Genomic DNA, 17666 nt, shown 5'->3' on the forward strand with positions numbered 1-17666 from the left:
CACGCTTCTATTCACCAGTATGAAAACTAAAGCAGAGCAAATATTAACAAAATATAGTTTAACTTTATCTCTTTGTAGCATGTATATGTATATTATTATTTCCATTACTCAAATGAAGAAACAGGATATACATTGGCCTAAAATCATGAAAAATAAGCAGTAAAATGAAAGAAAGTAAATACCAAATACTAGAGTCATATACTATTCAATCCAATCCTCTAAGTCAGTAAGAACCTCAGAAACCTCTAATACAACCTGCATCTTAGCAAGAAATATCTCTATAACCCTGACATGAAATAATCCAACATCTACTCTAAAACCTCTTCAATAATGAGATACACAGTAGGAAAGAGATATGGAAACAGAGTTAAAGAGACAGAGAGACAGTAAGAGAGAGAAAAAGAAGATGACTAGAGAAAAAAGGAGAGAGAAGGGAGGAGGGAGAAAAAGGGAGGAATAGAGATAAAGACAGGGATCTGACATATAACTCCTAAATCTGTTTCCTCTCTGCCAAGCTCCAACAAGTTTTATATACAGTCTATCCCTTATAGTCTAGCACTTAAGAAATACTTGGTGAATGAACCAATCAATTCTATCACTTGTTGTCTTCCTTATCTCTAGCTATCCTTCAAGGAATAAACTTTTGCATTATTCTGGGGCAGAATATTTTTCTACATTAGAATAGAAAATGAGCTATATTTCTATAGGCATAGATTTCTGGAAAAGAGGCTACCATTTCAGTAGCTTATAAACTTAATTTAATCCACAAAGGGTTTTGGTTTTGGTCTTGTATGCTGATCAAGCCATTTATCTGTATTACCAAAAAAGACAGTATCATTGCTTTTACCCTATCTAGGAAGGTACAAGTATCTAATTTGAAAATTTCAAATTTCTAAATCTCTAAAGCTTGGCTTTAGTCAAGCTAAAACACTTCGGTCCTGGTCCAGATGAGAGGGTTATTCCCCTTCCAGATTGTCTGTCTATTGGAGCAACACCTGGCCAAGGCAGTAGAAAGTTAGTACACAATGTCTCCTTCTCTAAAAGACTTTCAACTTGCTACAATTGAGAACTGCCAAGAGAACTCATAAAGATTGCACTTGGGGAAAATGTATAGTGCTTTAATAAACTCCAGCATTATTCTAACTCCCAATAATGCCGCATTGTTGCAAGCTATAGAATACTATGATCTCCAAAGAATTAAAATAGTGAGTCATCTGAAGGAATAGAGAGCTACATGATAGTTGCTTGTAAAGGAAGCAAGATAGCAAAATGGATGAAACACTGTATTTGAAGTCCTGAAGATCTGGGTTCAAATCTAGCCTTAGGTACTTACTTAGTTGTATAATCCTAAGTAATTCATTTAATTTTCCTCAGCCTTAGTTTCCTCATCTGTGAAATGGGAATAACAATAGTAGCTATCTCATTGGATTGTTGTGAGAATAAAACGAGTTAATATATATATATAAAGAGCTTTGTAACTTTAAATCTGTGTATTTATACATACATACATATATGTATATGTCTATGTACATATGTTCTATATATTATTATCATTGTGATGATTGATGATGATGATAGAATTGTGTGGGAGAATTAGTAGTAAGAGTACTGTCAAAGAGCTATATAACTGGAAAATGAAGTGCCCTGATTCTGTATTGAGTTCAAAGGATGGACAGGTTTTTATTGAGAGCCAGGCAAAATAAAAAGATGAAGGCTTCCAATAAAGGAAGATCCTTTGGAAAATGTGTAGAGGGACATGAACAAGAATCATATAAGATGAGAAAGTGCAAGTGGGCTACAGTCTTGACAGTTATAAGGTATACTGTATTGATGACATGAAGAATCCTTTAAAATATCACAATCATCTATCGCATAGAGGTCAAATTTTAAAATGGTATACTCACCTGGAATCTCCGCATATCCCGAGGATTTCCTGCATTTTTTAGGCAATTTTGGTTACATTTGAGGAAAAATTTCAGGAAGAACCTGTGGAGAAATAAATGTCTTGGTCAGCATCTTATACCATGGCAACAAAAGAAAACAATGTCACTGTTCTCCTTCAGCATTTCCTGAAATAAACATAAGCTAACTTGTTACAGCCAATATTTCACATAAGAAGCTTTAACCTTTTTGCTAGATCCAAACTGAACCATCTTCACAAAAGCAAAACTCTCAGGACTACTAACAGATCTCACAGAAGAATTGCAAAAATAAATCCCAATCTCACAAGGAGTAAAAATTCCACTGTAATTTAAGACTGATATTCATTGTGCAAGAATTTCCCAGAACTCTCTAAACCAGAATATTTGTAGTAATATAAAATATTTTCCTTTAATTTCACAAAAAAATGAATATTTGGCAAAATATATACATCATGAATATAAATTCTCAGTAAGCATATTTACCCAAACAGCTCCACTGAATAAATTAGGCTCATTGTCAGAGCCCCACAAATACTCATTGGGATTTACATGTGGAGAAACTGGCCTTCTGGCTTTGAACCAGTTTATTTATGTTTTCTTGTCTTGCCTGTGTTATTTCTTAGGATATAGACGCTTGACAAAAACTATGTAAACTCGAACAAAGGAGAATCCTCCTTCAGAACAATTTTTCCCTGATTCAACCATAGTAAAACCCAGGGGCTTAATTTTGCTGAATCATGAACTGGGCTAAAGATTGAGATGACAAGTAAGCACAGGAGAGAATGCAATGATGGAAAAGAACTACATAAGATGTAACCACAGCTAATCACTTTTAAGAGAACAAAAATCTCTACATTGGGGGAAAAAATATATATATATCATATATAAAATTCTGTGGGGGTTTCCCCAAGTGCCCTCACCCCCAGAACTTTGAAATATACATGCTTCAGGAGATTTTAAAAAGGGCTTTTAAATACAAATATTTTTCATAAATGCCAGAATGTATAAAATACTATGGAAATATTTTCTTTTTTAAAATTTCATCCTCAAGTTGGCTTCAATATTAAAGTCTCACTTCAATACCTATACATCCAGAAGATTCATGGTACCATACAATCCCAAATTTAATTAAAAAATTAACACAATGTCCATCTACTAATCACCTCAAGAAAGAAATAATAATGGGGTGGTGGGTCTTTTCATTAACAAATTAATGAATGAGGCATTACAGAGACAAAGCAGGTCAAAGTAATTTCTAACAATGAAATAATTTCCCTAAAAGAAAAATTTTATATTTTCTGCCAACTTGTTCACAGCAAGAAGACTATAGGAAAAAGATACTTCTTTAAAAAAGACATTGACTTCTATGAGAATACACAAACATATACACACATTCATGCACACAAAAGTAAACATCTGACTAAAATATTTCCTTCTGTATTATGCATCACTCAACTGTCAACCCATGAAAACCAGTCTTTGAATAATAATCCATCTCAGTTTCCAGGCTCTCTCCCCAGGAGCCAAGGTTTGTCAACCTTTTGTCCAAGATAAACTACTGGCCAGGCATCATTGAAACCTAACTGTGTAAAATGAAATCTGACTGTGGGCACTAACCCGAGGCACAAACACATGTGTAGTGGACTCAGCAGCACTTGCATGTGCGAGATGATTAACAAGTGATAGACTAATTACCTCAGGTTCTTTCCAATGAGGAGTAAGGTCAAAGTTCTGGGGATAGATACAAATAATAAATGTCTTCATGGGCCCTTTCCTCTATGTTTGGATACAACAGGTATTCAGTGGCTTAGACCTCTGCATACAGTTCTCATCCACAGTTCCAAAAGGCTTACAACAAACTCCTCTCAAGAGGGGTTTGAGTATATAACTTAGTACTCCTAAAGAAACCATTTTAGAACTAAGCTAGATTAATGGATTTAGGTATGACAAGGAACCTATTTGACTGAAGGAACAATTCCAAATATAAAGGCCCACCATCTCAAGTTTAGGGCAGGGAAGAATATATATGTTTGGTAGAAGATGAGAACAAGAGGAAGGAAGTATAGGATGTAGTCTAAGGTTTAAGATTAAAATAATGATGGATGATATCATTCACATATCCTTTCTTGTGGACCCTCCAAGTCCTGGTCATCTCAAGTGCACACTACTCACTAAGCCTCCAAAGTCCACTGTGACAGTTAGAGTCAGATTGTGGTAGAAGGAGCTGTCAGCACAAACCCTGGCAGACAACTGCTTGCCACCATGAGGAGGTCTGTAACAGTGCCAAAAATGGATTTTGAAAGACAAGTAATAGGGCATTAATTCTTGCCAAAGAAAAACAGAATGCAGGTACTTGTAGATCTTACACTTGAGAGATGGGCCTCTGGATGAATCTCCTGTCAGCAACTCATCATTTAGCATGCAAGTTATGAAGGGCATGGATACTAGATACCAATTGCCCTAAGCTGCCCCTGCCGTGTGGAATGCTGGCAGAATTTGGAGCCCGCCCCTTCAGGGCCCTCTCCCAATGGATTGCTTGCTGAAATCGAAAGCCTGACCATCTGTTGTGGAGGATAGACATCCCTGTCAACTGGTGCCCAGGGCCTCACACAAGCCCTTATGTGGCAAAGACACTTTGAACGATATATTCTTTGGGGAAAAGCTGGCTCTACCCCTAGGGGATGTGGGAATTCTTCAGAGTTTTCCCCTAAGTAGTAGCCAAGTGTCTGACCCCTTTGGCTTGTATTTTCCCTAAAGGAATATATTCCACAGAGGTGGTAGATCTAAGAGTTAAAAATAATCTCCACTGGAGAGAAGACTCTTCTCTGGCATGCAAATGTAGGAAAGATTTGTCAGGCTAAGGTTGCAAGGCGTCTGTAAACACTGGGACATATGTTCATCTGCTGATCAATTGAAAAGGTCCCAAATATGGAGAAGGCTTTTTAATGAAGTCCCGTTATTGTAATTCAAAAGTTTTCATTTCTCTAATGAATTACAACATTTCGTGTGTGTATGTGTGTGTGTGTGTGTGTGTGTGTGTGTGTGTGTGTGTGTGTGTTTTATAAAGTGTTGTCAGCAGAACCATAACCTAGCCTCACTCCAACTGTGACAGTCTGACCCAGGGGCGGGGACAAAGCTCCTATTTACCCTGTGGAGTCCTGCATAGTTCCATAAACTCCAGGAAACAGCCCAGCAGGGACCAAACTCCTTTTAACTCTAGTCTTTTTTTTGGTGGGAAACCTTACACATGTATATATGTAATAACCAACAGGCAACAATAAACTAATGTCCAACTTTAGTCTGAGATATTGGTTAATGTTCAATGTGAGATTAAGCTCAAGGGGGAAAAAAGAGAAAGACAGATAGAAAGATAGACAGGAAGACAAAAAGGAAGGAAGAAAAAGAAAGAAAGAAAGATACAGAAAAAGAAAGGAAGAAAGAAAAAAGAATTAAAAGAAATAAAAAGACAGATTTTTAAGTATGAATGGCTTAATTATACCTGCTCCATTAGGAAAGATATAGTCACCACACACACACACACACACACACACACACACACACACACACACGACAAAATCAAAGTTGTATTATCACCTGAAATGGATACTTAGGTTATATTAATCATGAGCCAACCCTTTGGGCTAATGTTAGTACATATTCCACAACTGAGCATTAGTTATAATACAATGGAATTGTAATACAATACAATTATATGGATATAATCAATTAATTTGATCCAGTTAAGGCAGTCTTCCATGCGGGTGATTAATCCATCTAACACTCAATCAAAAGTATTTGTAAAATACTTTTGATATGTTCAGAGCACTGTGCCTAAATACTGTGGAGAAGTTTTAGATAGCCAAGGAGGATCTACTCTTATCTGTGCCCTAAGGTAGACAAAAAGGTGATGAGGGTACACAAATGTATTAAGATTAGTTGAACTGAATGGGGATATGTCATTTAGAGAAGAGAAGCTCCAGATGGGACCTGAAAATAATCTTGTTGTTTAGTGTCCGTGACCACATTTGGAATTTTCTTGGTAAAGATTCTGGAGTGGTTTGCCATTTCTTTCTCCAGCTCATTTTACAGATTAAGAAACTAAGGCAAATAAAGCTGAGTTTTCCAGAGTAATAATGGGTTAATAAGTGCCTGATATTGGATTTTAATTCATGTCTTCCTAACTTCAGATCCAGAATTCTATCAACTGTGCCCAGCTGTCCCTATGGAGCCTAATAGTTGACCTCAAATATGTGAAGGTATGTCACATAGAAGACAGGTTTCACTTGTTTTCTATGATTCCAAAAGGCAGAATTAGGAGCAATATATAAAATTTAGAGTCAGATTTCAAGTCAATATATGGATTTTTTTCCCTAAAAAGTAGAGTTGAGTGAAATGGGTTTACTTGGGAAGTAGTTAACTTCTTGTCACTAAAAGTTTTCAGTTTGATATTAGAAATGTTGTGGAATCTACTTCTGTTCAGATATACATTGGAGCAGTTGGCCTCTGAGGTTTCTTCTACATTTGATATTGTACATTTCTATATTACTTATAATAGGCTTAATAATAAACATTTAAAAGTGTTTATTGACTGTCTGTATTGCCACCATGTAGAGTCATCACATGGTAGAAATGGGGGGATATTCCCACAGTTTTGTATTTATTTTATCCCTTTAAAGTTGTTAGATCTCAGAAAGCTGAAAGTAGATAAAAATATTAGACTAAAATTCAGAAGATCTGGATTTCAGTCCAGCATGTGCAACTTGCTTGCTGTGTGACTTTGGGCAACTTATTTGACCTCCAGTGTGAGGGCAAAATAATTGTCTAGGACCAGATGACCACTAAGGCATCTTCCATCTTTAAGCCGTTATGCTATGTCAACACCTTAGAGATATAATATTCCTCTGGGAAACTATGGATATCTGTATATATGGCTTTTAAATGGCTCATAACATAATGCCATAAACCTAATAAATGGTCCATAAATTTAGGTGATTGACCAAAAGAAATAACTAAATAATAATACCAACAACAATTTAGGCAATAATCCCCAAAGTCCTGAGACATATAATCAGAAAATATAGATATTAAATCATTTTTATAAAATGTGTGCTATTCAAAACTTGAAGGGCAAATTTGGTAACAGATTGTACATCATTAATTATGATGCAAAGTATTCTTATAGATCAGAGACAAGCAGGTTGAATTCTGCCTCCCTATATCCTAATCCTAAAAAATCACGTTTGGTTGTTTTCATCTGTTTTTATAAAATCCAAAGTTAAAGACCTAACCCAAGACATAAAAACCCTATCTGCAGTCTTGAGACTTTCTACAAGCTCTTCTAACTTATGCCTGCAGATGGTTTACATGGCAGATGATCCTGCCAAAAGATATTCAGAGCACGGAGCCTCACTCTGGCCCCTGAACAGGGAACAGCTGTGTCAAGACAGCCATAGGGTTCCTTTTGTATGATATTTGGGCTGGCACCATACACAGTGAACTAGAGGGTGACATAGGGAAATGACTTACAATTCACAGACCTCAGTGGTGAAGTTGTTTGTTTCAGTGAGGGACAACAGTTTTGGCTCTTTCTTCCAACAACAGAGGGAAAAGAATAGCAGGGGCTACTACATCCTGCACTCTATCTTTATAAATAGACAGTATGAGATGCTGAAAGAACCTCAACTTTCAAGCTGGGAGACAGATTTCATTCCTAGCTTCAATATTTACAAACTGTATGACTATAGATAAGTGACCTTACCTCTCTGAGTCTAAAATTCTTCACCAAGAAAATGTGTATAATACCATCTCTACAACCCACTTCACAGGTTTACCATAGGGAGAGTGCATTGGAAACCTTAAAGCACTATATAAATGTGAATTATTATTATTACCCTGAGATGCTGAGCTTCAAGGAGCTGAGTTTAATAAACTCTTATATGAATGGGTAAGCAGGAATTGTCTACCCATTGCTACAATAAATATGTCTCTTGAAGAAAAAGGAAAAAAAAGTTACTTGGAAAGAGAAGATCCTACATTCTTAATGTCAAAGAAAAGCTTGTCTGTTCCCAATACATTGGAGAAATTGTTTGAAAACAGTTCATCCCTGGGAAAATATGATACCTGTATGTCTGCCAAGACTGGGAAGACCTGAGGAGATATAATGAATGAAGAAAGACTTGGAGGACAAATTGAAGTTAACTCCCTCTCTGACTTCCCCTCATTTTCCAAGGACTAAAAGTTCTAGAGACAAGTTGGACCAAATCCAAATTTGACAGGTATCTTTATGAGGAAGATTATAGAACACATTATGAAGAAGATTCTACTCAGGTAAAAACAATTTAATAGTATCAAAAAAGGAGAGGTGGAAAGGAACTGATTCAATCTTTGCCACTCACATTGCAAGGAAATAGGAGGTTAAAGGGCTTCATCAAAGGTGCTAACAGTTAAATAACAAACTTCTGATCCAGAAGTCCAAAGAGAAAAGTAAATTGAGAACCATCATAGGGATATAAGCATGTGCCACTGTGAGAACTCCTATAACTGATCAGTAACTAGAATAAATGCTAAGAATTCATTAATTGGTAAAAATTGTTGGAAAAACTGGAAATCAGAATGACAGAAATTGGATATAAACCAATATATTGTAATATATTACAATATTTACTAAGATAAGATTATATATATATATATATGACCTAGATAAAAAGAGAAATACAAGAAAATTTGAAGAACATAGAAAATATTACTTATTACTTTCTAACATCTTGATCATTTTAAAGAACTATTCAGTCCAAAGAAAGATCTATAATTAATCTGAAAAGTATTTACTCTCTTTGAGCAAGAGACATTGTGGAGTGAAAAGAGGGAGGAAAAAAAAGATGTAATAAATAAAACACCACCAGAAGAAAGGCAACCATTGTAAATAGGCTTTCTCACAGCAAAAATCACATCCCAAAGTCAGGAAATTAAAAAAAAAAAGTGAGAACTGACCATTTCCTAATAGGAAGAGAATCAGTTGAGTAGTTTCTTAGAAACAACACAAAGGAAAATCAGTCACAAAGCTTTCTTAATTCCTACTTCTGCTTATTGTTACCCAATGGATACTTCTAACAAGTTTGAACCAGGGGTGAACAGAATGAGAAAATGGCCACCACCTTTTTGTCAGATTCTTTTATATTAGCTCAGGGACACTCATTAATTTTTTTTCACATCAAAGTCTCTTAGAGCACAGTCTATCCCCAGAGTTGGTCTTCTCAGTCATAGCCATCAAGAATGAGACAGATAGTTAACCTAAGCAAAACCTGAAGTATTTGTCTGCTCCTTGGGGAATGAGGACTGTCTTTAAATTGCTACCATCAAAAATAACACAATCAGATGAGAATCACGCAGAAGGTAGTGTTTGGAGACCTTGGGGATGAGGATTGGGAAAGGCAAACCAAGAGTTTCATTTCTAGGTCACTAGTTCAAGTCTATGAAGCCTCAGGTTGATCCAGATGAAGGCAGGATCAAATGACAACTGTCTATTCTCCCTTGCTAACAGATGTCTATGGTGTGTACTTAGTATAGCAACCCAAGGCTATAGAAATCAACCAAAGACTAAAACAAGTTGACCTTATCTTAAGTGAAAATTAAGACACTATTTCAAGGACACCAGAAAGATCTTCCTGAAAATATTTCCTCCATATCCTGGTATGTGCTTAAATTTCCACAGTTAGTACAAAAATTCCTATTTATAAGGTACTTTGGAAATAACAAGCAGAATCCAGAGATGGGTAGGGCAAATGTATCTATTCCCATTTTGAAATAGAAAATTGAGACTCAGAAAAGTTAAATAATCTGTCTAGAATTTGGACTTGTTCCTCCTGATTCTGATAAAGCATTCTTTTCATTACACAGACTTTTTATTTGTTTTATACATTTATTAAAATGAAAATATTACTGAAAGAATAGTATTATAAACTCTAAGGCATGTATAGTATGAATTCATTAATTCATTTAACAAATGATTATAGAGAATTTACTGAGGTCCTATATCAGGTCCTATAAATGGATCAGAGCAGGTGTTGATAAGAGAGGAGAAAAAAGCAAGAGACATCTGGATTCTTGAAGGAGATAGGGAGAAATGAACAAGGAGGTAAAAAGCACAGAGCCAAGGAGTGACAGAGACAAACTGCACTACCTTCATAGCTTTTTTTTTTCTAAGACTGGTCATGAAATAAATCCCATTTTACCTCCTTTGAAATAAGATTTGAAATCAGCATGAGAATTTCTGTCATTTCCATTAAGGCATTGCCATTATAGATTTTAATGATTGCAGTTCATATATATACATACATACATGCTTACATATGCATCCCTATTCCTACCCACCATGAATCTATACAGCAATTCACCATTAATGATAGATATGAAGAAGTATAGGAATATTATTTTTAATGAAAGAGTCAATAGAAATGTTGATGCTGAGGAAAATAGAGTAAAAATCAATAGCAAATAGCATTTTAAGAAGACTTCAACATAAATACACGTAAGGAAAGGTATATGTAACTATAAATATATATGTGCATGTATACATACATATTGGTGACTATGCTTTTCATATTTGCCTGACACATTGCCATTTTTCTACAATACAATATATAATAACCATACACTGATAATTTAAAAACAGATCATATCGGATGATAACAAAATACTTTAAATCCATATTATCACATTTCTAAAACCTTAAAAGACTTTATGAGCTAAAGAAAAGAAGCCCTAATTATTTCCATTTCAAAGATGGGAAAATGAAGTATCCAAAGGGCTTTAGATAAAGTCACACAGCATCAGAATAGAAAAGGAAACTCAGTTCACCAATTCTTTAGCCCATTCTTTTTCCTACTACTCTTTTTTTCAAAATGATAGATATATGGTATATAATTACACTTAAAATTAAAACATTGTTTAGCGCTTTGATTTTTTTTGTCCAGAGAATACCTTTGTATGCAAGTCCTTCATGAAAGAAAAAAGGAGAGGGAGAGGCAAGGAAGATGAAGGTCAAGAAAAGGAAAAAAATCTTAAATTAAAACTAGGAGAGAACCTGTTCAATTTTAAGGAAAGACTTCTTTACCTAGAGATTTATATGATACTAAAATAAGCAAGCCTAGGGAAATTATATAGTTTTCCCTTTAGAGATTTTCAAACAGAGACTAGATGGTTTTCTTTCTGGAGGCAGAGAGCTAAGCTAACTTAACCTCCCTTTTGACTTAATTATTTTAACCACTAAGTCCTATTCTTACCCACAAAATGTAGGAAATTGACAAAAATAATCACCCCATTTTACAGGGACTAAACTAAACCAACAATTCATAGTAACAACAATAACAACAACAATGGTAGCTCACATTTATATGGTGATTTGATATTTGAAAGGTATATTTTATGCATGATCTCATTTAAGCCTCATAACAACTGAGGCTCATAGAGATCAAGACACACAACTAATAAGTTTCTGATTCAGGATTTGAATCTATATATTTCAGAAGGGGACAGCGAGAGCGCAGTGGATAGAGTGTTGGGTAAAAAAGAATTTGCTTCCTGAGTTCAAATCTGGCCTCAAACACTTCCTAACTGTGTGATAGTGAGCAAGTCATTTGATACTGTTTGTCTCAGTTTCCTCATCTGTAAAATGACCTGAAGAAGGAAATGACAAACTACTCCAGTATCTTTGCAAAGAAAATTCCCCAAAAGGGTTATGAAGAGCCAAATATGACCAAAACCACAAAAATTCCAGAAGATTATAGATAGTATAGTGAATAGTCAGGAAGATCTTTTTTAAATGGCCTTAAATACGTATTCTCTATGTGATCACTTAATCTCTTGCCACCTCAATTTCCTCAGTTACAAAATGGGAATAATAATAGCACCTGCCTCCTAGGACTGTTGTGAAGATCAAATGATATATTTGTAAGGCCCTTGGCAAACCTAGAAGTGCTATAGAAATGCAAGCTATTTACTATTATTGTTATTCCAGACACCAAGTCCAGTTTGCTATCCAGTATGCCATGTGACTAATTGCCATGCCTAGTCAGTGTCTAATATATTGTAGTTGTTCCATAAATATTTCTAAATTGAAGTATATTTGTTACTTGTGATAGAATTTGTTAATACAGTAATGTTACAAGTTAAAGGAATAACACTTTAGCCATAGGCAAATCTCTGGTGCATGAAAAATAAAATCAATTGAATGAATAAGGTATACTTTCTTAAGAGTCCTTCATTTCTCATTTTTAAATTTTTATGGATTTTTATTTTAAACTTGAACTTTTAATTAAATTTTTGGGTCTCTTTAAAATATTTAAATAGAAAACAAATTTCAGTTCTGTTAGAGCTAAACACTGCTACAATGAATTTGCTTCAAAAATACTAAAATCATTCTAGAAGGCTAATTAGAAGGTTCAGTGTAAAGAACTCTGAGCTTGGAGTCAGAAATATCTGAGTTCAAATCTGGATTCTGTATTCCTGGGCAAGTCACTTAATCCCTGTTTGCCTTAATTCACTGGAAGAAAATATGGCAAATCACTCCAGTTATCTTTGCCAAGAAAACCCTACTGACTATGATCCATGGGATTATAAAGAGTCTGACATGACTGAACAACAACAAATCATTCTAGCAACTTTGCATGAAATCATATGTCTTGAACTCAAAAATTTTTCCATTGTCTCTTCACTTATTCAACCAAATCTAGTCATTAAGACATGGAGTGACATGGCCTTTAAAAATGTCTTTTTAGCTACAACAATTCACAAACATCTGGTTAAAAATGAAAAAAAATCCTTATTTTCTCAAAAATAGTCAAACAGGTTTTAATTTTGTATAAAGATGACAGAAGGAATAGAGGTGAAACAGTTAGTTTAAATGGAAATTTAAGTATAAGTTTACAATCAAATGAAGAAAATTATCAAAAATTATGAAATAAAGGAATGGATTTAGGAGTCCAAGGCAAAGGCCTACCCAGGAAAGTGTGGATAGGAAGTCTTATTATTGGCTCAAAGGGAGCTTAAAGTCCATCCTGTGTAGGTGGATAGCTCATACTTGAGAGGAAATCAATTACTAAGTTCTTTGGTCATTGCGGGGTAGAGAACCCACATGTGTAGGTAATACAGGATGAAGATTGAGATCAATTCCAACTCTCAAATTCTGATATTTGCAATCCGGTAAGAAAATTTTCCAATGTACAGAAAGGCAAAGTTCTCATAGTTTTCAAATCTTTTCTAGAGAAACATAGACTTTATCTGTAATATCTAGCTGATTGAGACTTTAAAACGTAGCTTAATGTCAAGAGCTTGTAATCTGCAAGAAGGAAGCAAGAGTGGAGGAATGAGGAGAGTATACTCATTCTGGAAAAAGGAACTTCCCCTCTTGATGAATGAAAAGTCCATTCTAATAGTTATATCTAGCAAGATGGGGATCATGTTAACCAGTAGGTCTGAGTTGGAAAACAACACCAATCAACAAGATGCCCCACATCTCTGACATATTGCATTTAATTAACTTAGCCCTCAATATAAGCATCTCCTAAATGGCCTTAATAGAAAATAAGAAAGACCAGAAGAAATGCATGCACTGGCCATTCTCTTGATCAACTTTAGTCATTCCTCATTTAAGCATACTGAGAGAGAAATCTACAATACCCAAAATGGTAGATCATTTTAAATCGTTCATATTTGAATTTAGAATAATGAGACCTACTCAAATATAACCACACTAAGATATATAGATATATTCTTATTTATACATTTAATATTTGTACCATCTCTGACTCTCTCTAAACTTAATTCAGCCCCACTCTACTATTAGCAAACTGAGATAGATCTGGGAAGCAGAAACAAGGAAACCTCCAAGTCACTGGACAAAATCCAGTCACAGAAAACTCATTGTTTGAAGTTTGTTTTGGGAAGAGATATCTTATTTTTCTGTGATAAAGTATGAAGGCCTTAGCATCTGAACAGTGAAATAAAGACACGCAATAGGCCATAAGCAGCAAATGCATCTGGATCTTTAAGAGACTGAAGACCATCCTCCTTTAAACTGATTTCCCTGGTCCAATAACTTTTTAACCACACCCATTGAGTTCACCACATTGCATTTTCACATTCTCACTGTCATTGCCTGGGCACACATCATTACTGATAATGAATTTAATTTGAGCAATGACTTTCATTGAAATCTCAGTGAATCTTAACATGCCAACACAAGCAGAAGCCAAATAAAACAAGTGACTCCTTAATTTGGATTTAGAGCTCTGGACTAGCCTCCAAATAAAAATAGCCAGAAAGTGCCATATCTACTGAGGACTAATGATAATCATATGAGCCCCAAATTATTCTGGTTTATATTATAGACTATCCAATAAGTCTGTGTGCTGAGTCCATAAAAATATAAGTAGGAATGTATCATTTTTAAAGGGAATGCAAAATATATTCTGACCTGATTTTACTGAGAGTACTGTCTAAAGATATCATAAGAAACTAATAAGGAAAAGCTGTGGCAGAAGCTGCCTTGCATACTGAACAATGAATGACACACACATTTAAATTTTACAGGGTACTTCAGTCACTCACATCACTTACATCAATTCTCCTAAGGAATGATAGTATTCAAAAGGAGTTTCTTTTCTTCTCAAAACAGAAATTCTGGACTTTAACCAAATATCACACTGAAGACAGAATCATGGAGCTCAGAGGTAATTTGGAGATTTTGAAGGTTAATCCCTTAATTTGTGAGAGGAGAAAGCAGATTCAGAGAAAAGTGACATACCTAAAGTAACAAAGAATTTTGGTGGTAGAATAATAATAATAATAATAATAATAATAATAATAATTGCTAGCATTTATATAACACTTTTAAAAGGTTTGCTCAGTTCTTTACAAACACTTTCTCATTTGAACCTTGCAACAGTATATTGAGTAGATATTAATATTTTTAACAAAAAATGTTTGTCGATTTTTAAAATATTTTACAAAACTGTGGAAACTGAGGCTGAGGGAGATTAAATTATATGCCCCATAGTTAGCATAGAGCTGAGGTAGGATTCAAATACTGGGCTTCCTTGATTCTACCTCCTATAAAATCATTTTAGATTGATTTCATCTATGTTCATGTCTTCCCTAACTAGATTGTAAACTTTTAAGGGTCAAGGATTATTTTTTCTTTTGACAATTTATCTTCAGAACCTTTCCCTGTATGACATGTAATAGGTATTTAATGATTTCTTGTTAATTAGTTGATTAATTGATGATAGGTCTTGTAAAATCAAATCTGCTATGGGTAATATCCCAGATTCTGTTAACTAGCTGCTCTTTAGAAGTGTCTGGCTGAGGCTTTACGTGATATGGTCATAAGAGTCAGACATGATGGTCTAAGATGTCCTAAAGTTACTGGTACTCATCAATGTAGACAATTAAAGATCAGTTCCTTTGCAGATTCCCAGATTGTAGGTGGCTATAATCATGTTGGTGTCTAAATATGTTTAAGAACCTTTGTTAAAACTGCTGAGAGTTCCACTGCAAGAAGTTATTTCCTCTCACAGAAGCAAAAAAAAAAAAAAAAAAAAAAAAAAAAAAAAAAAACAACTTAAAGCACTATAGAATTGATCCAAAGACAGAGTTTTCAAATGTTAGTATGGTTACTTTTAAGCTCTATGACCTTAGGCTAGCCTCTTTCCCTCTCTAGATCTCAGTTGGGGAAAATGTTCTTTAAGATTAATTCCAACTTTATCTCCATATTTCTTAGTCACTTTACTTCTGAGTCTTAGTTTCACCATCTGTAAAATGGAAATAATCATATTTGTTTTAAAAGAGTGCTATAACCCAAAAGAAGTGATCTATGTAAAAGCACTTTGTAAATTGTCATGCTATACAAATATAAGTAATTATTTGAATTTAGATATAATGTTTATATATTTATGTGTATTTATTTATAAATCATATTATATGTCTTTATGATTTATATTCCATTTGTTATATATATTTATATGTATTTATTTATATGCATTTACTATAAATCATATTAGGTTCAAAGGAAGTAATTACTGAAAACCAAGTGCAGCCATACTCAAATTTCAGAGCTTTGGAAGCTGTTTCTAGAAAAATTGCAAGTTGTTGCTGGCATTTTGCTATCATGAGGTTATTGCTGAAAAGCAAATGTAGATATGGGAGAAAACTCTGCTTTCCCACCTGCTCACAGCTGGATTTTTCAGGGATCTTAATTCAACCCAAAGCTGCAACCTCTGTTCACATTTTACAACCAATTAGCTGTTCTGAAAAGAAGGCAAACATCTGAGAAGGTGTCTTTCCCCAATACAGTGAACCACTTTGCAAACCTTTTCACACTTTCTACAAAGTGTACAGCTTCCAAAATTCATTGGAGATCCCAGGTTTGGTTTTTCAAAGATTCCCTGTCCCCAGTAGACCACCAGTCCTTAATAAAGATTTCAAAAAGCAGTAGAATAGAATGAGTACAAACTGGGAAACAGGAGAACAAGATCCTAGTCATGTTCAAATGTTTATATAGTATTTACTGTGTGCCAAAGGCTGTGCTAAACATGTTACAATTATTGTCCCATTTGATCTTCACAATAACCATGGGAGGTAAATGCTATTACATCCCCATTTTACAGATGAAAAAACTGGGATAAACAGAGCTAAAGTGATTTGTCCAATCGTCATACAGGAAGCATCTGAAACCACAAATGAAATCAAGTCTTCCTAACTTCAAGCCCAGTCTTATCCACCATATCACCTAGCTGTCTGTGCCATGAATTCCTCAGGTGAGCTTGGAGCAATCACTTCCTTTCTCAGAGCTGTGGTTTTTTCACCTATAAAATTGGACTAAACAATGTCTATGAGCCTTTCTAGTTCAAACAATCTATGACTGTAATTAGTTATTATTTTTGCTTCACTGGACTCATTATAAAACAGCTGCCCCAAGCATGAGAAATGTACAAAACAGCATTATAACAACGCCTGTTTAATTCTTTCAGCCATATACCACCTCGAGACTCATTTCCAAAACCTTTGCCATGTCAATTCCTAGAAAAACTCCAGGACAGAAACTACTCTTGGCAATTGTTGCTGGCCAAATATTTGTTATTGCCTTTTTTTAGCTTTTCAGTGAGCTCTCAGGTCCATTCCCTCAAATGACAATCAGAACTACTCTATAAAGTAGACAGGACATCATATGATAGCAAGAGAAACTGAGCCACAGAAAGTTTAAGTGACTAATACTTTCATCTTCTGGTTCTCAGACTCTTAACACTTTTAAATTGTGTAAAAAAAAAAAAAAGAAAAAGAAAAAAGAAAGAAACAACTCAAATGCTGAGTAGTCTTTTACTAGACCTCCATGGAAAGCATGAAGTAATTTAATCTCTCCGGACTTCAGTTTCCTCTTCTGTAAAATAAGAGGATCAGACCAGACTATTTCCAGGGTGCCTTAGAGTCCTAACATGTATGATCCCTGTCCAAAACACCACATTTCCCTGAAACCAGGTCAAAATGTTTAGGGTATAATCCCAGTATTAATGATATTTATGGGGAAGCAGAGTTAAAAACATCTCCTTTTATTCTCCAAATGAAAGTTATTTCCTGAACTGACCATCTGCCCCACACTATTCAATATTCAATTCAATTCAATAAACATTTATTAAGTGCCTTCTATGTGTCAGGCACTATGCTAAGTGCTGATTAAAGAAAATCCTATAT

At 34.8% G+C, this 17666-nt stretch overlaps 1 protein-coding gene across 5 annotated transcripts in view; it reads right to left on the bottom strand.

Annotated features, from left to right (window-relative positions):
• The window catches only part of EBF1 (EBF transcription factor 1), a 451723-nt gene that overhangs the window by 160821 nt on the left and 273236 nt on the right, over positions 1-17666 (bottom strand). For all 5 annotated transcript variants that reach the window (XM_074291945.1, XM_074291944.1, XM_074291943.1 and 2 more), the window contains one exon: positions 1905-1986. In XM_074291945.1, coding sequence (XP_074148046.1) covers positions 1905-1986 — 82 coding nt within the window. The remainder of the gene's footprint in view (positions 1-1904; positions 1987-17666) is intronic.

This window comes from Sminthopsis crassicaudata, chromosome 2 (assembly GCF_048593235.1).
Source record: "Sminthopsis crassicaudata isolate SCR6 chromosome 2, ASM4859323v1, whole genome shotgun sequence".
Classification (NCBI taxonomy): Eukaryota; Metazoa; Chordata; class Mammalia; order Dasyuromorphia; family Dasyuridae; genus Sminthopsis; species Sminthopsis crassicaudata.